The 18,482-nt window shown below is 34.0% G+C and overlaps 1 protein-coding gene across 1 annotated transcript in view; it reads left to right on the forward strand.

Moving 5' to 3' along the window:
* The window catches only part of Nab2 (Nuclear polyadenosine RNA-binding 2), a 38,574-nt gene extending 20,946 nt beyond the window's left edge, over positions 1 to 17,628 (forward strand). The window contains exons 5-9 of the mRNA XM_023157632.2: positions 2,921 to 3,405; positions 3,470 to 3,700; positions 4,427 to 4,646; positions 13,040 to 13,149; positions 17,060 to 17,628. Of these exons, the coding sequence (XP_023013400.2) occupies positions 2,921 to 3,405; positions 3,470 to 3,700; positions 4,427 to 4,646; positions 13,040 to 13,149; positions 17,060 to 17,518 (1,505 nt within the window). The 3' untranslated portion in view covers positions 17,519 to 17,628. The remainder of the gene's footprint in view (positions 1 to 2,920; positions 3,406 to 3,469; positions 3,701 to 4,426; positions 4,647 to 13,039; positions 13,150 to 17,059) is intronic.
* Positions 17,629 to 18,482: the final 854 nt, after the last annotated feature.

Below are 18,482 nucleotides of genomic sequence, written 5' to 3' on the forward strand. Positions count from 1 at the left end.
ATCATAGAGTTAACCCAAATTTTATCAACTTCATTCTATTTTCCGACGAATCACGGTTTACAAATAATGGCATGTTTAATAAGCAGAATTGTCGGTACTGGGCCCAACAAAATCAACATGCAATGAGAGAGGGCAATTTTCAAGAAAGGTTTGGCGTCAATGTCTGGGCTGGTATCGTTGGAAACAGAATAATTGGTCCATTATTGTTTCAAGGTCAGTTAACAGGGGTTAGATACTTGGGTTTTCTTCAAAATGAAATCGAGGATCATCTTAATGAAATGCCTTTAGAAGTTTTACGGCAAATTTACTTCCAGCAAGATGGAGCACCACCCCATAATAGCAGAGACGTACTTGATTTTTTAATAGAGCATTTTAATAATAGAGTTATTGCAACCAACGGTCCAGTACAGTGGCCTGCCCGCTCACCGGATCTGACTGTGTTAGATTTCTTCATTTGGGGATATGTAAAAGAAAGGGTCTACTATGCAACAGCCCCAGCCACTCTCGAAATCTTAGAAGAAAGGATTCAACAGGCATTTAGAAGTATATCGCCTCAAATGTTACAAAACGTGTTGAGAGAAACAATTGAACGAGCTGAAATGTGTCTTGAACAAGGAGGGATGCACTTTGAAAATTTACTATAGTGGAATTTTCAAGAACTTAGGATATTGCAAAAAATCTAAGTGCATCGCTGAAATTATTAGTTAAATTTGTTAAATTTGTTGATCCAATCGCAAATAAATTAGTAACGTTAGATTCGTCAAAAAATCCTTTTTTCGGAAATTGCTTGTCAAAAAATGGTCGCCATTTGAAAAATAGTAGTTAGACACGAAAATGTTATTTTGTAAACTTGTCTCATTCATATTCAACACACTAGTCACTAAAACTCCGCTATTGCAATTTTCTGATATCACCTGAGGTCCATAGATTAGTTTACGTCCGATCATGGCCACCTAGATGCAATTTTAAAAGTGACTCTGAAAAAATCAAGTAGGCTGAAAAACTTCCGGAAATGTCAGTTTCTGATCCAGAATTGTCTCAGAAATCCAAAAATGTTACAATATACAGGGTGTTCCATTTAAAAATTCAGAACCGGAGCCATTTCCGCTGAAACCGGAAGTGACCGGAAAGTGAAAAATATGTGAAAACATTCCTCTCCACATACCATTCAACTATACCAAATCTCATTTCAATTCTCCTAATAGTCTAGAAATTATGACTTGTCTAATAGATTCGTTGACACCCGGTATATATATATATATATATATATATATATATATATATATATATATATATATATATATATATATATATATATATTCACAACGTTTCGGCAAAGTCTTATTTGCCATCTTCTGGTGATGTCGTTTTTTTCAACCAGACCATATTCTATTCAATTTCTTGATTGTATCAGTGATATGATGTTCACGTTACTGTGATGCTATAAATATTTAGCAGAGACCGTTTATCACACTAGTTCGGCGTTTCGTTAGCTACCTTCTTTGCCTTATTTGAAAAAATTTCCAATATTTTCATCTAATATACTACACATGATGTGTCATCTACGAATAAAACAGCTAGTGTTGTCAGATTTTCAGACGGATCCTTTACATATAATATGAAAAACAATGGTCCAAGAATAGATCCTTGGGGGACCCTTATGTGAGCTGCAGCTGCAGTGCTACACCTCTAACGGTATTTTAGGAGAATACTATGATCGAGTGAATCAAAGACCCTTATAAGATTAAACATATGGCAGTTAATATTTCCCCTCTATCAATCTGATCTACCACAAACTTCAGGATCTGGTAAATTGAATTTTCTGTTGATTTGCTTGGTAGAAATCCATATTGATTTCCAGAATATAAGAGAACACTGGCAACAATGAGATATGCATGTAGTTGCCAAACTCATTTTTGCCCCTTTTTTATTTACTGGTATGATTTTTGCATTCTTCTATCAAACTTCATGAACTAAAGAAATAATATGGGAGGGTTATCTGAAAAATTGACTATCTAACAAAGATACAAGCCATTTTTCCAGATCTTTTTTATATTTCAACTCTATACACTTCTCCCAGCGATGCTTCCATCTCTGTAACCCGTCCAAATAGTACTCGGCGTTTTTTTTTCTGCAAAATAATTGTTCACGAAGGTGATTGCCTCTTCATTTGAAGAAAATCTGTCCGGGCGCAATGTTTAGATGAGGGAATAAAAAGAAGTCGCTTGGGGCTATATCTGGTGTACTTGTTTTATTATCACCTCATTTAATTTTTATTTGTATTTGTATCTTTATGAAAATAAAAACAACAATAAAAATTAATTGGCGCTCCGCGGCGACTACATTGATTCCAGTATCTTTATTTTATTGTGTTGACAGTTTCCTGTCCTGTATATTGTATTTATATAAATATAGTATTATTATTATTAGTAAGGCAAGCGCTGAGGTGTGAAATCGTGCATTGTCGTGGTGAAACAGGATTTTCTTTTTCTGCAAATGTGGCTGTTTTTCCGCAAGTTTTGCCTTCAGCTTGTTTAGTAATTATGCGTAGTATGCTCCTGTAATGGTTTTTCCTTTTTGAAGATAGTTGATTAAAATAGATCCATGACTATCCCAAAAAATAGTCGCCATAACTTTCCCACCCAATAAAACAGTTTTTGCTTTTTTTGGAGCCTGTTACCCCTTCGCAGTCCACTGTTTGGACTGTATTTTTGTTTCAGGCGTATAATGGTGTATCTAAGTTTCATCTATGGTGGCAAAATTCAGATTTATTGCCCCTGAACTGCGCTAAAAGAGCGTTGGAAATGTTCATTCGAACACGTTTTTGGTCTAACGTGAGCAAACGCGGCACCCAACGCGCCGACAGTTTTTTCTTGTTAATGAATTTTACTATTTTTTTCACTTATTTTACTTTTTCCAGATACATTGGAAAACGAATCACTTCAGCCTCAAGGTACCAGTTCAGAAAATCATAGAATAGTTGAACTAGAAAGTACAAATGAATCTGAAGCAGAAGTTGGTAATGAGCAGCGAATTGCTGATACCCAAGAGAATATGGACTTTAGCTTCACTCCTGAAAAAATCAGGAGGCATACACCTATCACTTTTGATGAGGACCCTCCTCCAAAAAGAATATCAATATTAGATAGATTAGGAAAAAAACCTTCGAATGATGAGGCAGATCTGAAACAACATACTTCAGAATACAGAAGACAAGAACAACATTTTCCCAAACGTTCCGGAGAACCAAGTTCTAATGAGGAAGAAGACTTCTCTGTAAGAAGAGGAGATAAAAAAAGTGACAAAGAGAGGCGCGAGGAGAGACATTCTGGGAAAAAAAGAATATCTAGCAGGAGGTACTCACCAGAATATCAAAAAGTCAAGTCAAGAAAATCCGAAAACAGGGTTAGTTTTAGAAACATTGGTTTCATATATAACTATATCATATTTCATTTGATTTGTGTTCCAGAATATACTTGGTAGACTTTGTGTGATGTCAAAAATACACGTACCACAAAAAGAATCTAAAGAACTCGAATTGGAAGACGAACTGAAAACAAGAGAAGTGAGAAGTATGGTACAAGTTAAACCTAGGAGATTGCCCTCTAATATGCAGCAACCAAATAAGAATCTACTGCTCAAAGCTGTAGCTGAAGCTCAAAAAAGTGTTGCGCAAGCTACAAATAGCGGCATTCGGCAGGTAATATTTCATAGAAATAATATAACTTGATTTCAATCAGATCAGATATTTATTAAATTGAGAGGGGTATATTTTTGGGAGAGATTCATTTTTGGGAAAAAAGGTTTTGGCTTTCTATTTCTCCATTTTCGTACAAAAAAATGTGGGAAAGCAAAAACCATACTTTATATACTACTGAGTTTCTTCTCACTTGCTATTGCCGATGACATGAACTGTTCTATCCCAGCAACTTAACATGCTTAAATAAGCACTGTTATATTCCCTAGAATAATCCGTCCTTGCTTTCAGCACATTCTCGAAAGTCCATTTACTACAGTGTAGTCTTGACAAGTTAAACACATCCAGAAAATACAATAATGAACTATGTAGATGACAATAGATTGTTTTTCAGCGCAAATTATATTTTGAATTTCAGGACATTTCTAGATCATCTATGAAAGAAGCAGCTGAATTTTCAAAATCAACAATACTTTTTAAATACCTTAGTATTTATTACTTTGATCTAAATCAACATAAGTATCTAAAATATGGTGCTCAAATTGATCCTTTTTGTAAGAAACTACTCGCGTGTCTGATATTGTATTATCATTAGGGGCGAAATTAGAGTTTTCAAAATTCCAAAACATACTCTGAGGTTCATGAAAAATTTGAAACAGGAATAACTTACGAAAAGGAAGTGAAGATTCACTAATGACACATATTTAAATATGTTTTTTTTTGTTACAGGCTCTCAAACGAAGACTTGTAATAGAAGATGAGGATGTTCCGATAGCTCGAAAATTGTCACACAGTGAAAAAGTCAAACTCAGGAATAAGATTCTGGAGAAGGTCTCACAGACCAGCAGCGATGATGAAGAAGAGAGAGAAATGTATACACCAAAACCATTAAAAAACGTAGTGAAGGAAACTCCAAAATATGTACCTTCATCTAGAAATTCTCTTGAAGGTTGGTAACATTTATATGTGGTTTATAAAAAAAATTATATAATTTCGGAATATTTATAGAATATTGGCGGCAAACAAATTTCACTGTTTTAAGTAAAAACAGTTTTATCTAGATATTTTTGTCTATAGAGCTAAATAACTAATCTAACTAAATCTAATATCATAAGAGAGCAATTATTTTTTACTTCAACTAAATGTGGGTACAAAGTTCTTCTATTTCTTCAAATATACTGAAGATACTTTTGGTTTTATTTTGGGAAACATCAAATTTATCAACTTAAACACAATTTATCACAATGAAAGTTCTGATCACAATAATTTTACCATTTTTTCACTAATTCATCAAAAGCCATAAGATTTCCTGATAAAGTTTTTCTTTCTCATGAAATAAATAGAAGAAATTTTCGATTTTATTTTATATTCTTCTAGGCTGGGTAAGGCAGTAAACAGATTAAGAGCAACATTTAATAATAACGATTTATTTTCCTAAAAAAGGTACATGTAGTGGAAAAAACTATTCAAAACTATAAAATAAGTACAAACAGAACACCAAAAAAAATTGATGATTGAATATACTTTGAGTCTCAAAAATGATTATCATATACATATATAAATGCATACTCACATGCATACATATATTCACTGAAATGTATTTTATGTTAATTTTCACATTTGATTTCATTGTTTGCTTCTCACAGATTTTGGTGAAGGATTTCTAAATTTATCTTTATAATAAATTCATTTTGTTACTAATGTATGCCATTTTCAGCACCAAAATTAAATGTACACAAACCTAGACATTATTTAAGTATACAAATCACAAATCTGCTGTCTTAAACATTTAGATATGAAAGATATCTAATCTGAAATTTGGAACCAGGCAAGTTAATTCCTTATGTTCAGAACAAATTTATATGAAATTTCGAGAGAATTTATTAACCAGTTAAATTTGAAAAATTGCTCCTTCATTATTTCATTACCTTTTGCAATAAACTGCCAATTTTGATTAAGGGATCTAAATCTCATGATGTGTTTTATAAACCGTCCAAATCTGTTCTTATTGAAAAATGCTACTATAGCTACCAGGAATACTTGAATGATTATTTATGCTAGTCTAAAGTTTTTATTTATCTGAATTTCATGTCTATAACTTGATTTTTTTTCTTATTGCCTATTTATGTGTTTTTTATATTTTTGACTCACTATATGTACCAAAAATGGTCAGATGAATTATTATCATAGTTAATATTTGAAAATTTTGGAAATCTATTTATTTCAAATAATGGAATAAATATATACAATGTATTTCCAGAAATATATGATCTTTTTATTAAAATAAAAGTAATCCCATTATTATTATTATTATTATTATTATCGTAGTGTGAGCTGGTCAGGCCCTATCCCCCGAAGCCTCGATACATTCGGGAGGGCGCGCCAGCATTATTAACCAATGACCACTTCCCCACACCGTGGGGTAAGTGATCATTGGATCCGAGAATCATGTGCCCTGAGCAAGCGCAGTGAGCCAAGAATGACGGCCTTCTGCATCTGTGCGGCTAAGGCAGAAATCTTAGTGCGGCAAGCCGGTATGATTTTAAGATTCGAGAGTAGAGAGGACATCATTTGAAGAGAAAATCTCGATATTTTATCCGTTTTTTCTCCTCTTTTCTGACGATATTCGTCTCGCCAGGAGCTGGAATAAATTCGGCACTTCTCGTTCCCCACAACGGATTCAATATTCCCCGGAGCGTAGGGCAACACCGGTGTCTCGTCAATACTATAAGAGTGCCGTAGATGGTAATATAGCACTCTTAGGGACGCGTTATGTCGATGGATATAGGCCGAGACCGCATATGCTGGACATGCTGATAGCAATTGCATTAGGGTCTCGGGCGCCTCGCGGCAGGCCCTACACCTTGTGTCAGGAACCTCTATACCCATCACGCGACTGCGGTAGACTGAGGTGTTGAAGACATCATCCTGGCAAGCCATGATGAAACCCTCAGTTTCCGACTTCAGCCCACTCGACCTGAGAAAAGTGAAGGTCAGGCGCTTTGATAAGCCAAGGTCTACAATGTTATTGAAGAAGACCCCATGCATTGGCTTATCCTTGTGTTTCCGCAGAAGTAAGGTGATCTCTGCGGCTTTTATCTGAGCTTTTTGCTGAAAGGTTTCAACTCGATAACAGAGTTGTGGGTGGTCACCTCGTTCACTGTCGAAAACTATACCGAGTTTCAGCTGCTCGAGCAGCTGCCCTAAAGAGAAATGCTCCAGTTCCTGCTCTCTCACAGTCACGAACCAGGCAGAAAAGGGGATCCGAACTCCTGACGACTTTACAGGCTGTATCCAGCACCATTCTGTCATGTATTATTATTATGTGTAATGGAACACCAGTATTGCATATTTTTATATTGAAATTTATCAGAGAGTTTCATTAATTCAGATATAGTTGGAAATCATCTATTTTTATTAATTTCCACTAGAAAAATTTTCAAATAACTAATATTTTGTTATATTATTTGGTTCGTGTAATTTGTTTATATTCACACTATCATTATTAATAGTGAAACCATTCGAAAGGCATATATTGGGAAAAGAGTTAATTTGTTCATCATTTCAAAATATTGGTATTCATGTCTACAAAAATGAAACAATCCAATTCAGAATCTATTTTTTTAAAGTTTTTCACCTAAAACTTTCAAGAAATTTCTCACATTTTTTTTAGATAATAAAGCTTTTCAAACATTTTAATATATAATAAGGCGGAAAGTGACCAGATGTGTGCAAGTGCTCTTCACAAAAAAGCAGATTATATATGTAAACATTGCCAAAAAAAAGTTGTTAACAAAGTGACATGTGACAAATGTAGAGAATGGTTTCATCCTGCATGTTTGAAACAAGCAAGAGATTTGAAAAAATCCGAATGTAAACATGAAATGGAACAATCAATGGCGAACATAATTCTAACAGAAGAGGATTTCCTCAGAGAAGAAAACAAACTCCTAAGACAAATCATTCAAGACAAAGACGTAATTATAACTGACAAAGAATCAATTATAGTGATGCAAAATGAAAAAATTACATATTTGGAAAATAAATTAAAACAAATCGAAATACAAAACAAACCAAATCTAGTAAGATCTACAGTAAAAAACACCCAACAAAGTAAGACCACAAAAAATGAACAGTCAGAAGACCAGGACTGTCCCAATAAAAAATATGCGGGGACAAGCACTGAAATCAAACACAAAAACCATGTAAGGTCTTTAACGTCAGGAAAGTCCAATATACAGGACGGAGCGAAAATACAGGCTGATCAAATCAATTATGATATCATGCAGATACAAACCAGAAAAAAACTTGAAGTTATATACTTAACTAGTGACGTAGTTGAAGAAGACAGTAATGATGATTTCGTAGAAGTAAAAAGGTGAAAAAATAAATATAGAACAGGAAATGGAGATGGAAATAATGACCTATATGGACGTGAAAACCCGGATAGGAAAATATGGTTATTTATATCCAGAGTTCCAGATGCAATGGAACCAGAAAATATAAAAAAATACATTGAAGAATGCACTAAATCTAATAGTAAGAGTGTTAAAAAATTGACAACTCGAAACAGCCGAACTGATATTCAATCATTCATAATAGGAGTAGAACCACAATTCAAGCAACAAGTGTACGAGATCAGCTTCTGGCCGAAAAAAATACTGTTCAATAGATTCAACTTCAACCTAGGGCGACACCTTCTGAATGATAAATCTTGCAACGAAGAAAATCTTACTGAGGACAACACAAATCGTCCAGCTACTTTTTTATAAGGAAAAATCCCATAGGGAGGCAGAGATCTTGTGCAAAACTATCACCAAATCTCAGCCCTCAGGAGCAAAACTTCTTCACCGTGATGAATATCAATATACAGGGACTAACAGGAAAAATTCCCAGGCTGGAAATACTACTCGATAAACATGATGTGGATATTCTATGTATATCTGAAACATGGTACAAAACAGTAATGGAGAACCTAAGCTTTGGTAACTACAGGATAATAAACTCATATTGTCGAAAAGAATTCAACCATGGTGGTGTATGTAAACTCGCAAAAAAAGATCTAACATTTCGAAAACTTGATTTTAGCAAAGTATGTACTGAAAAACTTTTTGAAGTATGTTGTACAGAAGTTAAAGTACCTCATATAGGAAAAACCATAATATGTGCAATATATAGATCACCTAATTCTGATTTTAATCTTTTCATGAACAAATTAAATGATTTCATAAATAATATTTTTTTTAAAAATTATTCTAATCTGATATGTGGTGATATGAATGTGGATCTCCTTTCTTCTCGCTCAAACAAGAAAATGCTGCTCAATTCATTTAATGAGTATAATCTAAAAGAAACATTTAACGTCCCTACGCGTATTACAAAATTCAGTAAAACGTGCATTGACAATATCTTTACTAATGTTGCAAACTACTCGGCACAGGTAATTGACACAGAAATATCGGATCATACATATCAGCTATTATCTTTTAATATTAACCAGAAAAGTGATTACTTTATTACAACGGGTAGAATATTCAGTACCGATAATATCCAAAATTTCAGACAAGGTGTGTTGCCTGTAGATTGGAACAAATTATTAGATGAAGAAGCAGACTGTCAAGAAGCCTTCTCACTGTTTTACAATAAATTCCTTGATCTGTTTGAGTTATCATTTCCAACAAAACAACTTCGTAACAATAAAAGAAAAAATAAAAACCATTGGTTCACCCCAAAAATTAAAGAACTCTCAGAACTGGTTAGGGAAACAGCAGAAACGGCAAAAAGACTTGATAATGATAGTTATACATTAAGATATAAATGTTTAAAGAAATATTATGAAAATCAAGTTAATATAGCAAAAAGAACCTTTAATGACGATAGAATACTGAACTCCAACAACATGAATCGGGAATGCTGGAATATAATAAAAGAAAACACATATAAGGAAAACAAGGATAAAATAACTGAAATGATAAACACTGAGGGTGCAGTCTTAAGAAATGATAAGGATATAACTAACTTCTTTAACACATATTTCATAGAACAAAACAAAAACAAAGGTTCAGAAAATTTAAACCATACCCTAAAAATTAAATCCCGGCTCCACTCATTTTATTTATACCCTACCGATCCTGAAGAAATACATAAGACTATATTAAAAGTTTGCACCAAAAAAACACCGGGTATAGATAATGTACCAGGAAATGTCATGAAGGCTGTTGGTGACATTTTATCACATCCACTAAGTATTTTAATAAATAGAAGCTTTTATGAAGGTAAATACCCTGAACAATTGAAGTTCTCTAGAGATGTTCCACTCTACAAGCAAAAGGGGTGTAGAAAGGAGGCCAAAAATTTTGGCCTTGTTTGTCACCAACCTTATTCAATATATTTATAACTGTTCTACCCATGGAGGTAAATAAAACAAGCTATCCAATTATTTATGCAGATGACACTAATTTAATCATCACTGGACACTCAAGGGGGGAAATACAGGACAAAGCTGACGAATCTATCAAAAACATAACCCAATGGTGTGGTAATAATAACATATCTCTGAATATAGACAAGTCAATAGCTGTTTACTTCAATACAAAAAATGCCACTGTGAACCAGAGCATACTACTTAAAACTGAAGAAACATCATTAGAAAACTCGACCTGTACAAAATTTTTAGGGGTCCACTTGGATCAAAAACTCACATGGAACGATCATGTTGAACATACATCCTCAAAACTGAGCTCATATTGCTTCATTATTAGAAACTTGCGTAACACAGTGTCAATGGAAGTACTGAAACTACTATATTTTGGCCTTATTCAGTCATGCCTGTCATATGGTCTGATTTTCTGGGGAAAAGCCCATAATAGTGGTCAATTATTTATCACTCAAAAAAAAAATTATAAGGTGCATGCTGAATTTATCTAGCAAAACATCTTGTAAAAACCACTTTGTTGAGCTGGGTATTATGTCATTACCAAGCTTGTACATTTACTCAATAATTGTTCACATCATAAATAAACATAACTCTCTCAAAACAAGAAAGGATGTTCACAATCATAATACACGGCAGAAGAACACCATCAATTTATGTTTCTCTAGATTATCAATCGGACAGGAGAATCCCAATTACATAGGAATCAAATGCTACAATAAAATATGTGAAATTAAGAAATTTAGAGAACTCAGCACAAGTTTATTTAAAAATTATCTAAAAAAGTTTTTAGTACAGAAATGCTATTATTCAGTTCAGGAGTTTTTGAATGAAAATTTTGACTCGGACCACATGAAACAGTAGTCTTTTGATTCAAATTTTTAATAAATAATCCTAATTAGTATTGATAAACTTATATTTCATTTATTAATTTTTAAAGTGTGTACATGTACCTATTTATTTATATTAATTTATTTTATTTTATGACCAAAAAGTGAAATTGTAATATTATTATAACCTACTTATTAGTGACGATTCCCATAATGTATGGTACTTGTATTGTAACATTCAGTGGAAAATAAATTGTCTTGTCTTGTCTTGTAACCGGTTAATTCAACTGCAACATACCAAATTTCTGTATCTATATCAGTAATTTCAAATTCCATATCTTTCTGCACAAATTTTCTGTACCTCTTCCTCGTTTTACTCTGGATGAGTAAATAGAATTGAAAATTTCGAAATTGCAATAGTATTTCATCTCTGTTGAAAACACTTTTCCCTCTCCAGAACAAAACTGATGTCTCTCAACATGCGATGACGATAATTTGATTTTTTTCTAATTTTTATTCTGGTGAGGAAAAATGTTTTCGAAAGATTAATTTCACGCCAGAGGTTCCAAATTTTACCCATCAGCATTCTATCTCTTCATTCATCCAGGTTTCTGAGATAATCAATACTTTGCTCCTATTAGTCAATATAATTTTTTCTTCCATTTAATTTTTCATTGAACGAGCAATAAGCTGAATATATTCGAGAGTATGTCTTGATGTTTTTGTGACGCAATTTCAAATTTTCAAGAATGTACTTGTGGAGAGAGGGTCAATGGTTGATAAAAAGTATTTCAATTTAACCTAACGTTTCTGTTTTTTATTAAACCATATTCGTGGGTGCTGAAAGTAAACATATGAAAATGGTGTAATTATGTAAATCTGTTTAAAACCTGTTTGAAATCTGTTTCTCCTTTAACCAATTAAAATTGTATGTTCGTAATAATAACTTCTACTTCAGATATGCCGCATACAAATTATACAAAACTAACGTGAATGCTGGTGAACTGCTGTCGTAGAAAGAAATGCAATGCACGCACGCACGCACTCACACACACACACACACACACCAACCATTCCTACCTACATATTTTTACACTGTTTAATGGCAAATATGATATAGTCGTGATGTTAAAAACAGATGTCAAAATCTTAATGTTATTCTGAATATTTCAATACTTTCTACAATATACATTAAACCTTGTGAATTCATTTGCGGAATTTATTAATAGGTCAGGAAGTCAATTGCTCACACTTTGGTCGCTTTGTGGCTAGCTACAACGGGAGGCAACTGCCCCCGTTGGCAACTCCCATGTATATATGTATCGCACCCCTACGAACGACAACTCTCAGAAGTCGAAACTTGTGCGAGCTAAGGACTAACGAGGTCTTACATTTTAACGTGTGATATAACCACTTGATATTTTATACTTTCAGCACCCATGAATATGGTTTAATAAAAAACAGAAACGTCAGGTTAAATTAAAATTCTTTTGATTTACCATTAATCCTCTCTCCAACATTTGAGTATCGCCCATTTTAATAAAGTATTCTGTCATTGATATGTATTACTGTAGAACTTATTACTGTTTATGTTATTATTGGTTAAGTCTCCTCCTAGAAACAAATTGTATGTTTCTTGTGAAATAAATAGTTATTCAATTCAAACATTTCGAAATACTCATTATTGAAGTGATCATAACATTTGCCACATTTCTTTGATTCGTGATTATTGATAAAATAATTTGTCTTTCTGAACAAATGTAATCAGTTTTGTATTGAAGCTGGACAATTTTTATCCGATGTGGTTGATTTTATACATCAAATTCAATCATACCAGCAGAAATCTTTTTTCAGGCCTAGCTCAAAACTACAAATTTCATGGTCACTAGCACAAATCCATATTCTCTTATTCATCACATTTGAAAATTATTATTTTCACCTTCGGGTAAAAGTGTTATAAATTAAATTTCGATAAGCCAGTATAATAAGTAGAATTCAATTTATTATATTTTAATAAATATCAATGTTATGTATTTAGAATGACCATTCATATTCATCGTTAATGGATTGATTTTACAGAACCAGCGGAATCGGAGAAGAAAGTGTCTAGTTTGAGGCCTTCAATTAAGTCGAGATTAGAGCCGAAGAAATCACCGTCACCAATAGTTTTCGATAGATTGTCTCCTAAAGTGAGTATGCAGAATTTAAATCTGAATGTTGTTTCTTACAACACTACTCTATTTAAGTGATTTGAGATATTTCTCATTTTATTTTTCTGATAATTATTAATATTTTGTTGTGTGCCATATTCCACTTCAATCTACTGAATCTAATTTAATTATTCATTTCCCTCCCAGTCAATTAGACCGTAAGAAGAATTGTAAGTATCTGCATTTCATCAGTTGGGACTTCCATTGTCTAATATGATATAAATTAATTTGAAAACAATTTTATTAAGCGAAAAACTGAAATTATAATAAAATAACATACAAGCAACAACCAAAAAAAAAACAAAAAAAATTAACTGTTAACACTAGATGAAAAATAATGTTTTTTTTTTAATTATCAACAAGAAATGAAAATTAAAAATATAAAATTAAAAGATTCCAAACCAAGTTATACGTCACGACGTTTCGATTGTTAGTATCCACAATCGTCTTCGGGTGATAACTGGACTTATTCCTCCGAGATCTGACTATTTCTAGATCATTCGAGTGCTTTCACCTATCCCCTCTTCCCTCTCTCCGCTTCATTGGGTTTAGAGGGAGATGACCGTTTGGCGGGAGTTGGTTGTATTCCGCTTGATTAGAGGTTTTCATATGTTACGTATCTCTACGCTAGCTTGGCTAAATGCGTTTTTGGACAACATATAGGCGGCTTCTTTGAATTTTCTCCTAAACCAGTGTTCCCCCTTGTGGATGATTTCAGCCTGAGCCCGCTTGATGTTATGTTGATGAGTCCAAACATGCTCTACTATTCCGGATTTGCTGGTTTCTTTTCGCTGTGTGTGTTTCTTGTGCTCATCAATGCGAACTTTCAATAGCCTTTTAGTTCCACCGATGTACGATTCTTGGAATCGCAGTCCGCGTTTGGTGGCCTGGTTTTCGTGAGACGGCAACAGATAGTGTTCCCAGATCTGAAGCAGGTTCTGATGTTATACTTGTACCCAATCCTTCTTATCCTTTCCGACAATCCTCTGATATAGGAAAGTACAAGTACTGGTTGTGGCGGCTTCTCTTCTTTGTGGATCTCTTGCTGTCTTCTAGCTAAAGCCTGTTCCACCATCACTTTGGAGTAACCATTCCGTTGAAGGTCATGTTTCATGATGCCTAGTTCCTTTTCGAGACCTTCCTTTGTATTGCAAAGCCCGAAAGCACGGTCTAGTAGATCATGATGATTTCTCTCTTAGTCGATTGGTGGTGGTTGGATTCCTGGTTCAGGTACTGTTCTGTGTTAGTGGGTTTTCGAAATACAGATGTTTCCCATTTAGTGTTGGTCCTCTTCACCAATAAGTCTAAGAATGGTAATTTGTTGTGGATTTCCTTCTCCATTGTGAAAGTGATGGAAGGACTTACGTTGTTGATGTGCTTCAGGAAAGTGTCTAGTTCTGCATTGTTGTTGTATGTTGCTTGTATGTTATTTCATTGTAAATTCAGTTTTTTGCTTAATAAAATTGTTTCGAAAGAATATTTCACAGATTCATTCAGGGATTTCAAATCAATTTATATCATATTAGACAATGAAAGTCCCAACTGATGAAATGCACCACAAAACATTGTCAACCACCTTCAAACAAATTATAAGTACCTGTTGCAAAACTGTTTCAATGAAATTGAAGTATACCAGATCTGTTCAAAATATAAGATGAATGTTCAAATTTCGCGGGCTAGGTACATTCGATTAGCGATTTTTTTATGTTGGTACACTAGTCTCGAATATATGTTTACAGTTTCAGCTGTTTAGCATGTTTATTTTGTTGGTGAGAGGCATAAAAGTTGGAAATGTTTTGCATGTTCGGCGATTTTCTGCTATCAAAAAAAAAGATGAAAGAATTTGCTTCAAATTTTGTTTAAAAATTGGATTCAAGTGCTCAAAAACATTTGAAATGTTGATAGTGGCATAAGGTGATTTTACTTTGTGTCAGAAAAATGTTTACAAGTGGAACAAGCTTTTCACAGAAGGTCGAGAAAATGTGAATGACAACGCTCGCCCTGAATGCCCCAGAATCGTGGAATCACTATTAGAGAAGTTGCTGAGAATGTCGGCATATCGATTGGCTTATGCCATGCGAATTTTTTTGGAAATTCGTTCCAAAATTGCTGAATTTTGACCAAAAAACCTGTCGTATGAGCATCTCTCAGGAATTGTTGAATGACGTCAACGGCGATCCAAATTTACTTAAAAAGGTCTTAACTGGTAACGAATCATGGGTATATGGTTATGACATTGAAACCAAAGTCCAATCGTCCTATTGAAAGAGCCCAGGAAAGCCAAGACCAAAAAAAGCACGCAGAGTTCGATCGAATGTCAAGGTTTTGCTCACTGTTTTCTTCGATGGCCGTGATATAATGCATTAGGAGCTCTCGTCATACGGTCGCACTGTCAATAAAGAATATTAGCTTGAGGTTATTCGCCGCTTGCGAGAAGCAACACGACAAAAACGTCTGGTATTGTGGAAAACAATTCATGGCTGTTGCATCACGATAAAGCACTCGTCATTGCCTGTTCGTAATTTTTTTACTGAAAGCAACACGGCAATCATGCCTCAGACACCGTATTCACCAGTTTTGGCTCCCTGCGACTTTTTCCTGTTCACAAGATTGAAGATACCCACGAAAGGATGGCGTTTTGCAACGATTGAGGAGATAAAACCGAATCGCTGAGAGATCCCAGGCTACATCTAACATGATGTAGCCTGGGATGTATCATACACACTCGATAAAATCTCTATCTGTATATATAACCTGGACCCGGATGTCACGCAGGTAGCTATTATAGCTGCCTACGTGGTCATGTTAGATGTAGCCTGGGAATTCTAGGTCTTCTAACTGGAACCACAAATGTGCGGTTGGCTCCTGATGTTGACTCCGTGCGTATGTGTTTTTTCCTGCTTTCGGCAAACAAGTATTGCACATCTTTACACTTGGCTGCACCGTGCTGATGGTGCCAATAGCCAGAAACACGTGTCCGCGGTTTGACCCCCTTTTTGGAGTGTTGATATATATCACTGAATTGATCGTTCCGTCAGAGAAACGTTCTAAGGAACTACATATTCCACCCCGTATTCAACTGCTTCTGAAACTCAACTAAAAACATACTGATTAGTTCTGCCGTGTAGTTGAGAAAATGTAACTGTATTGAATAGCAATGAGGGACAGTGAATAATTCCAGGTCTTTATCATCCTATCTGTTACGGAGTTTTGGAGATCGCTGAGAGAATGTAGCTGTGGATATTTGTTTATGTAGTCCTCAGGGTAATTCTGGTTTTAAATGCAACCAATCCTAGGAATTTTCTCTGAACTTGTTCTAACATATTGATGTGGCTTGCATATGATGGGCTCCATACTAAGGATACAAATTTAAGATGAATTCTTACCAGAGAGCAATACAGAATTTTTAGGCATTTGATATCAGTGAAGTCTGAGGCGCATCTTCTTAGGAAGCCAAGCATTTTGAGAGACTTATTAACAGTGGCTGATATCTTGGGTTGAAATGAAAGTGAATAGTCCAGAAGTAAATTCCAAGTATTTTATTTCTACAACATTATTGAGTAGGACTTGATTTATAGAATAAGAGAATGCTTAAGGAATATGTTTGGGACTAAAAATTATAGAATGACATTTACGTGTATTAAATTCTATACCATTGATACGTTTTTTTCTAGAAAAACAAATTTAATAGTAGTTGATAGATCTAGATTAAGAACTGACATGCATGTAAACTGTAATATGACAAATTACTGATTAATTGAACTCTACAGAGATTTATATTGAGCAATACTTTTTTGGGGTGATCTTCAGTGTGCATTCACTGAAATTTCAGCAAATTCATAGACCCTAGTATTTTATATTCCATTATTCTAATGTAGCCAATTTTCAGGTGTCTAATAAATTGAATGTACCTGACCGGCTGCCCATTGCTCGTCCACCGTTGTCCATTAAAAATAAGGAAAGATGCAAATACTGGCCAAGTTGTAGGCAAGGAGACAAGTGTGAGTTTGTGCATCCCAGTGCTAACTGCGAGATGTTTCCAAATTGTAGATTTGGTGAGAAGTGTATATATTTTCATCCTAACTGTAAGTTTGGTACAGGTTGCACAAAAAGAGATTGTCCCTATAATCACATCGGAATTACTTCTACTTCGAGTAAGTTATCCATAAAGTTGCCTGTAACACAACCCCAGATCTGTAAATTCTTTCCAAAATGTACAAATATTACATGTTCTTTTTATCATCCGAAACTCTGCAAGTTTGGAAAATATTGCAAAAATCAAGCTGACTGCAGCTATTCGCATGCTCTCTCTGTTAGTAAAACCAACCTCACCTGGAGATCAAAGTAATTTGTAAATATGTTGTAAAAAGATTTATTATTCGTTATTCGTGTATAATTTATATGAATTTATGTACCAAAATTACTTTTAAGAAGGAAAAAATAAATAATTATGTACATGATCTTTACAATTTTTGTTATCCTTGAATTTCTTTATTCTTTTTCTATTCATCAAATCATACATTTCCCGAAACCAGTCCAAAAAACATTTTATTTATTTATTTCTGGCATTGCCTATTTTTATAGAATAATTAGCCAATTCACACATGTGTACTGTAACAATAATCTGTAACTATCAGCTAGATAGAAGTTTATATCACACTAACGTACAAAGTTAGATAAATCATACTGTAATAATTCAGTATGAGATGAGTCATGAATAACTGAACATCTTTAGATCATCAGTAATCAGAAGCAATTCAATATGTAGAATAACATTATGCAAGTCATTTACAAATAGGTTGAAAAGTAATGTTCCTAAATGTGATGAGCTGTCTAATGTTGGATCAGGAATCCATTGAGTTGCCTTGCAATGAAAAATAAAGGACGAACATAGATTTGTATCGAACAAAAATAATATCACCTACCTATTAAAAAGGCACATATTGCAATGTAATAAAGATACAGAAGTATGAATGTGTTTTTTTCTTGTTATTTTATTCTATAAGTAACTTCTAGGATTTCTACCTCTCCATCTATATACAAATAATGTCGGAAACTTCCAAAGAAAGAAAGCAATGAGGTTCAAAATCATCTTGTTAACTCAATGAGAAACTTTGATAAGTACACCTTAAGGATGCTCGGATTCCATGTAAGGAATCAATGCTCTTCCATTTGTCACTGTGTGTAATTTTCTTGTGAAAATTGTGTAATTCATTGTTCATATGAAAGTGGTTGTTTCAAAAGGACTTCATGTTCATATGAAATTGTATGTTCAAAGGGGGCTTTCTCTTCCAGTTTGTATCTAAAGGAAA

This window comes from Leptinotarsa decemlineata, unplaced genomic scaffold (assembly GCF_025532065.1).
Source record: "Leptinotarsa decemlineata unplaced genomic scaffold, Ldec_3_MD MMD2_P_RNA_scaffold_6, whole genome shotgun sequence".
Lineage (NCBI taxonomy): Eukaryota > Metazoa > Arthropoda > Insecta > Coleoptera > Chrysomelidae > Leptinotarsa > Leptinotarsa decemlineata.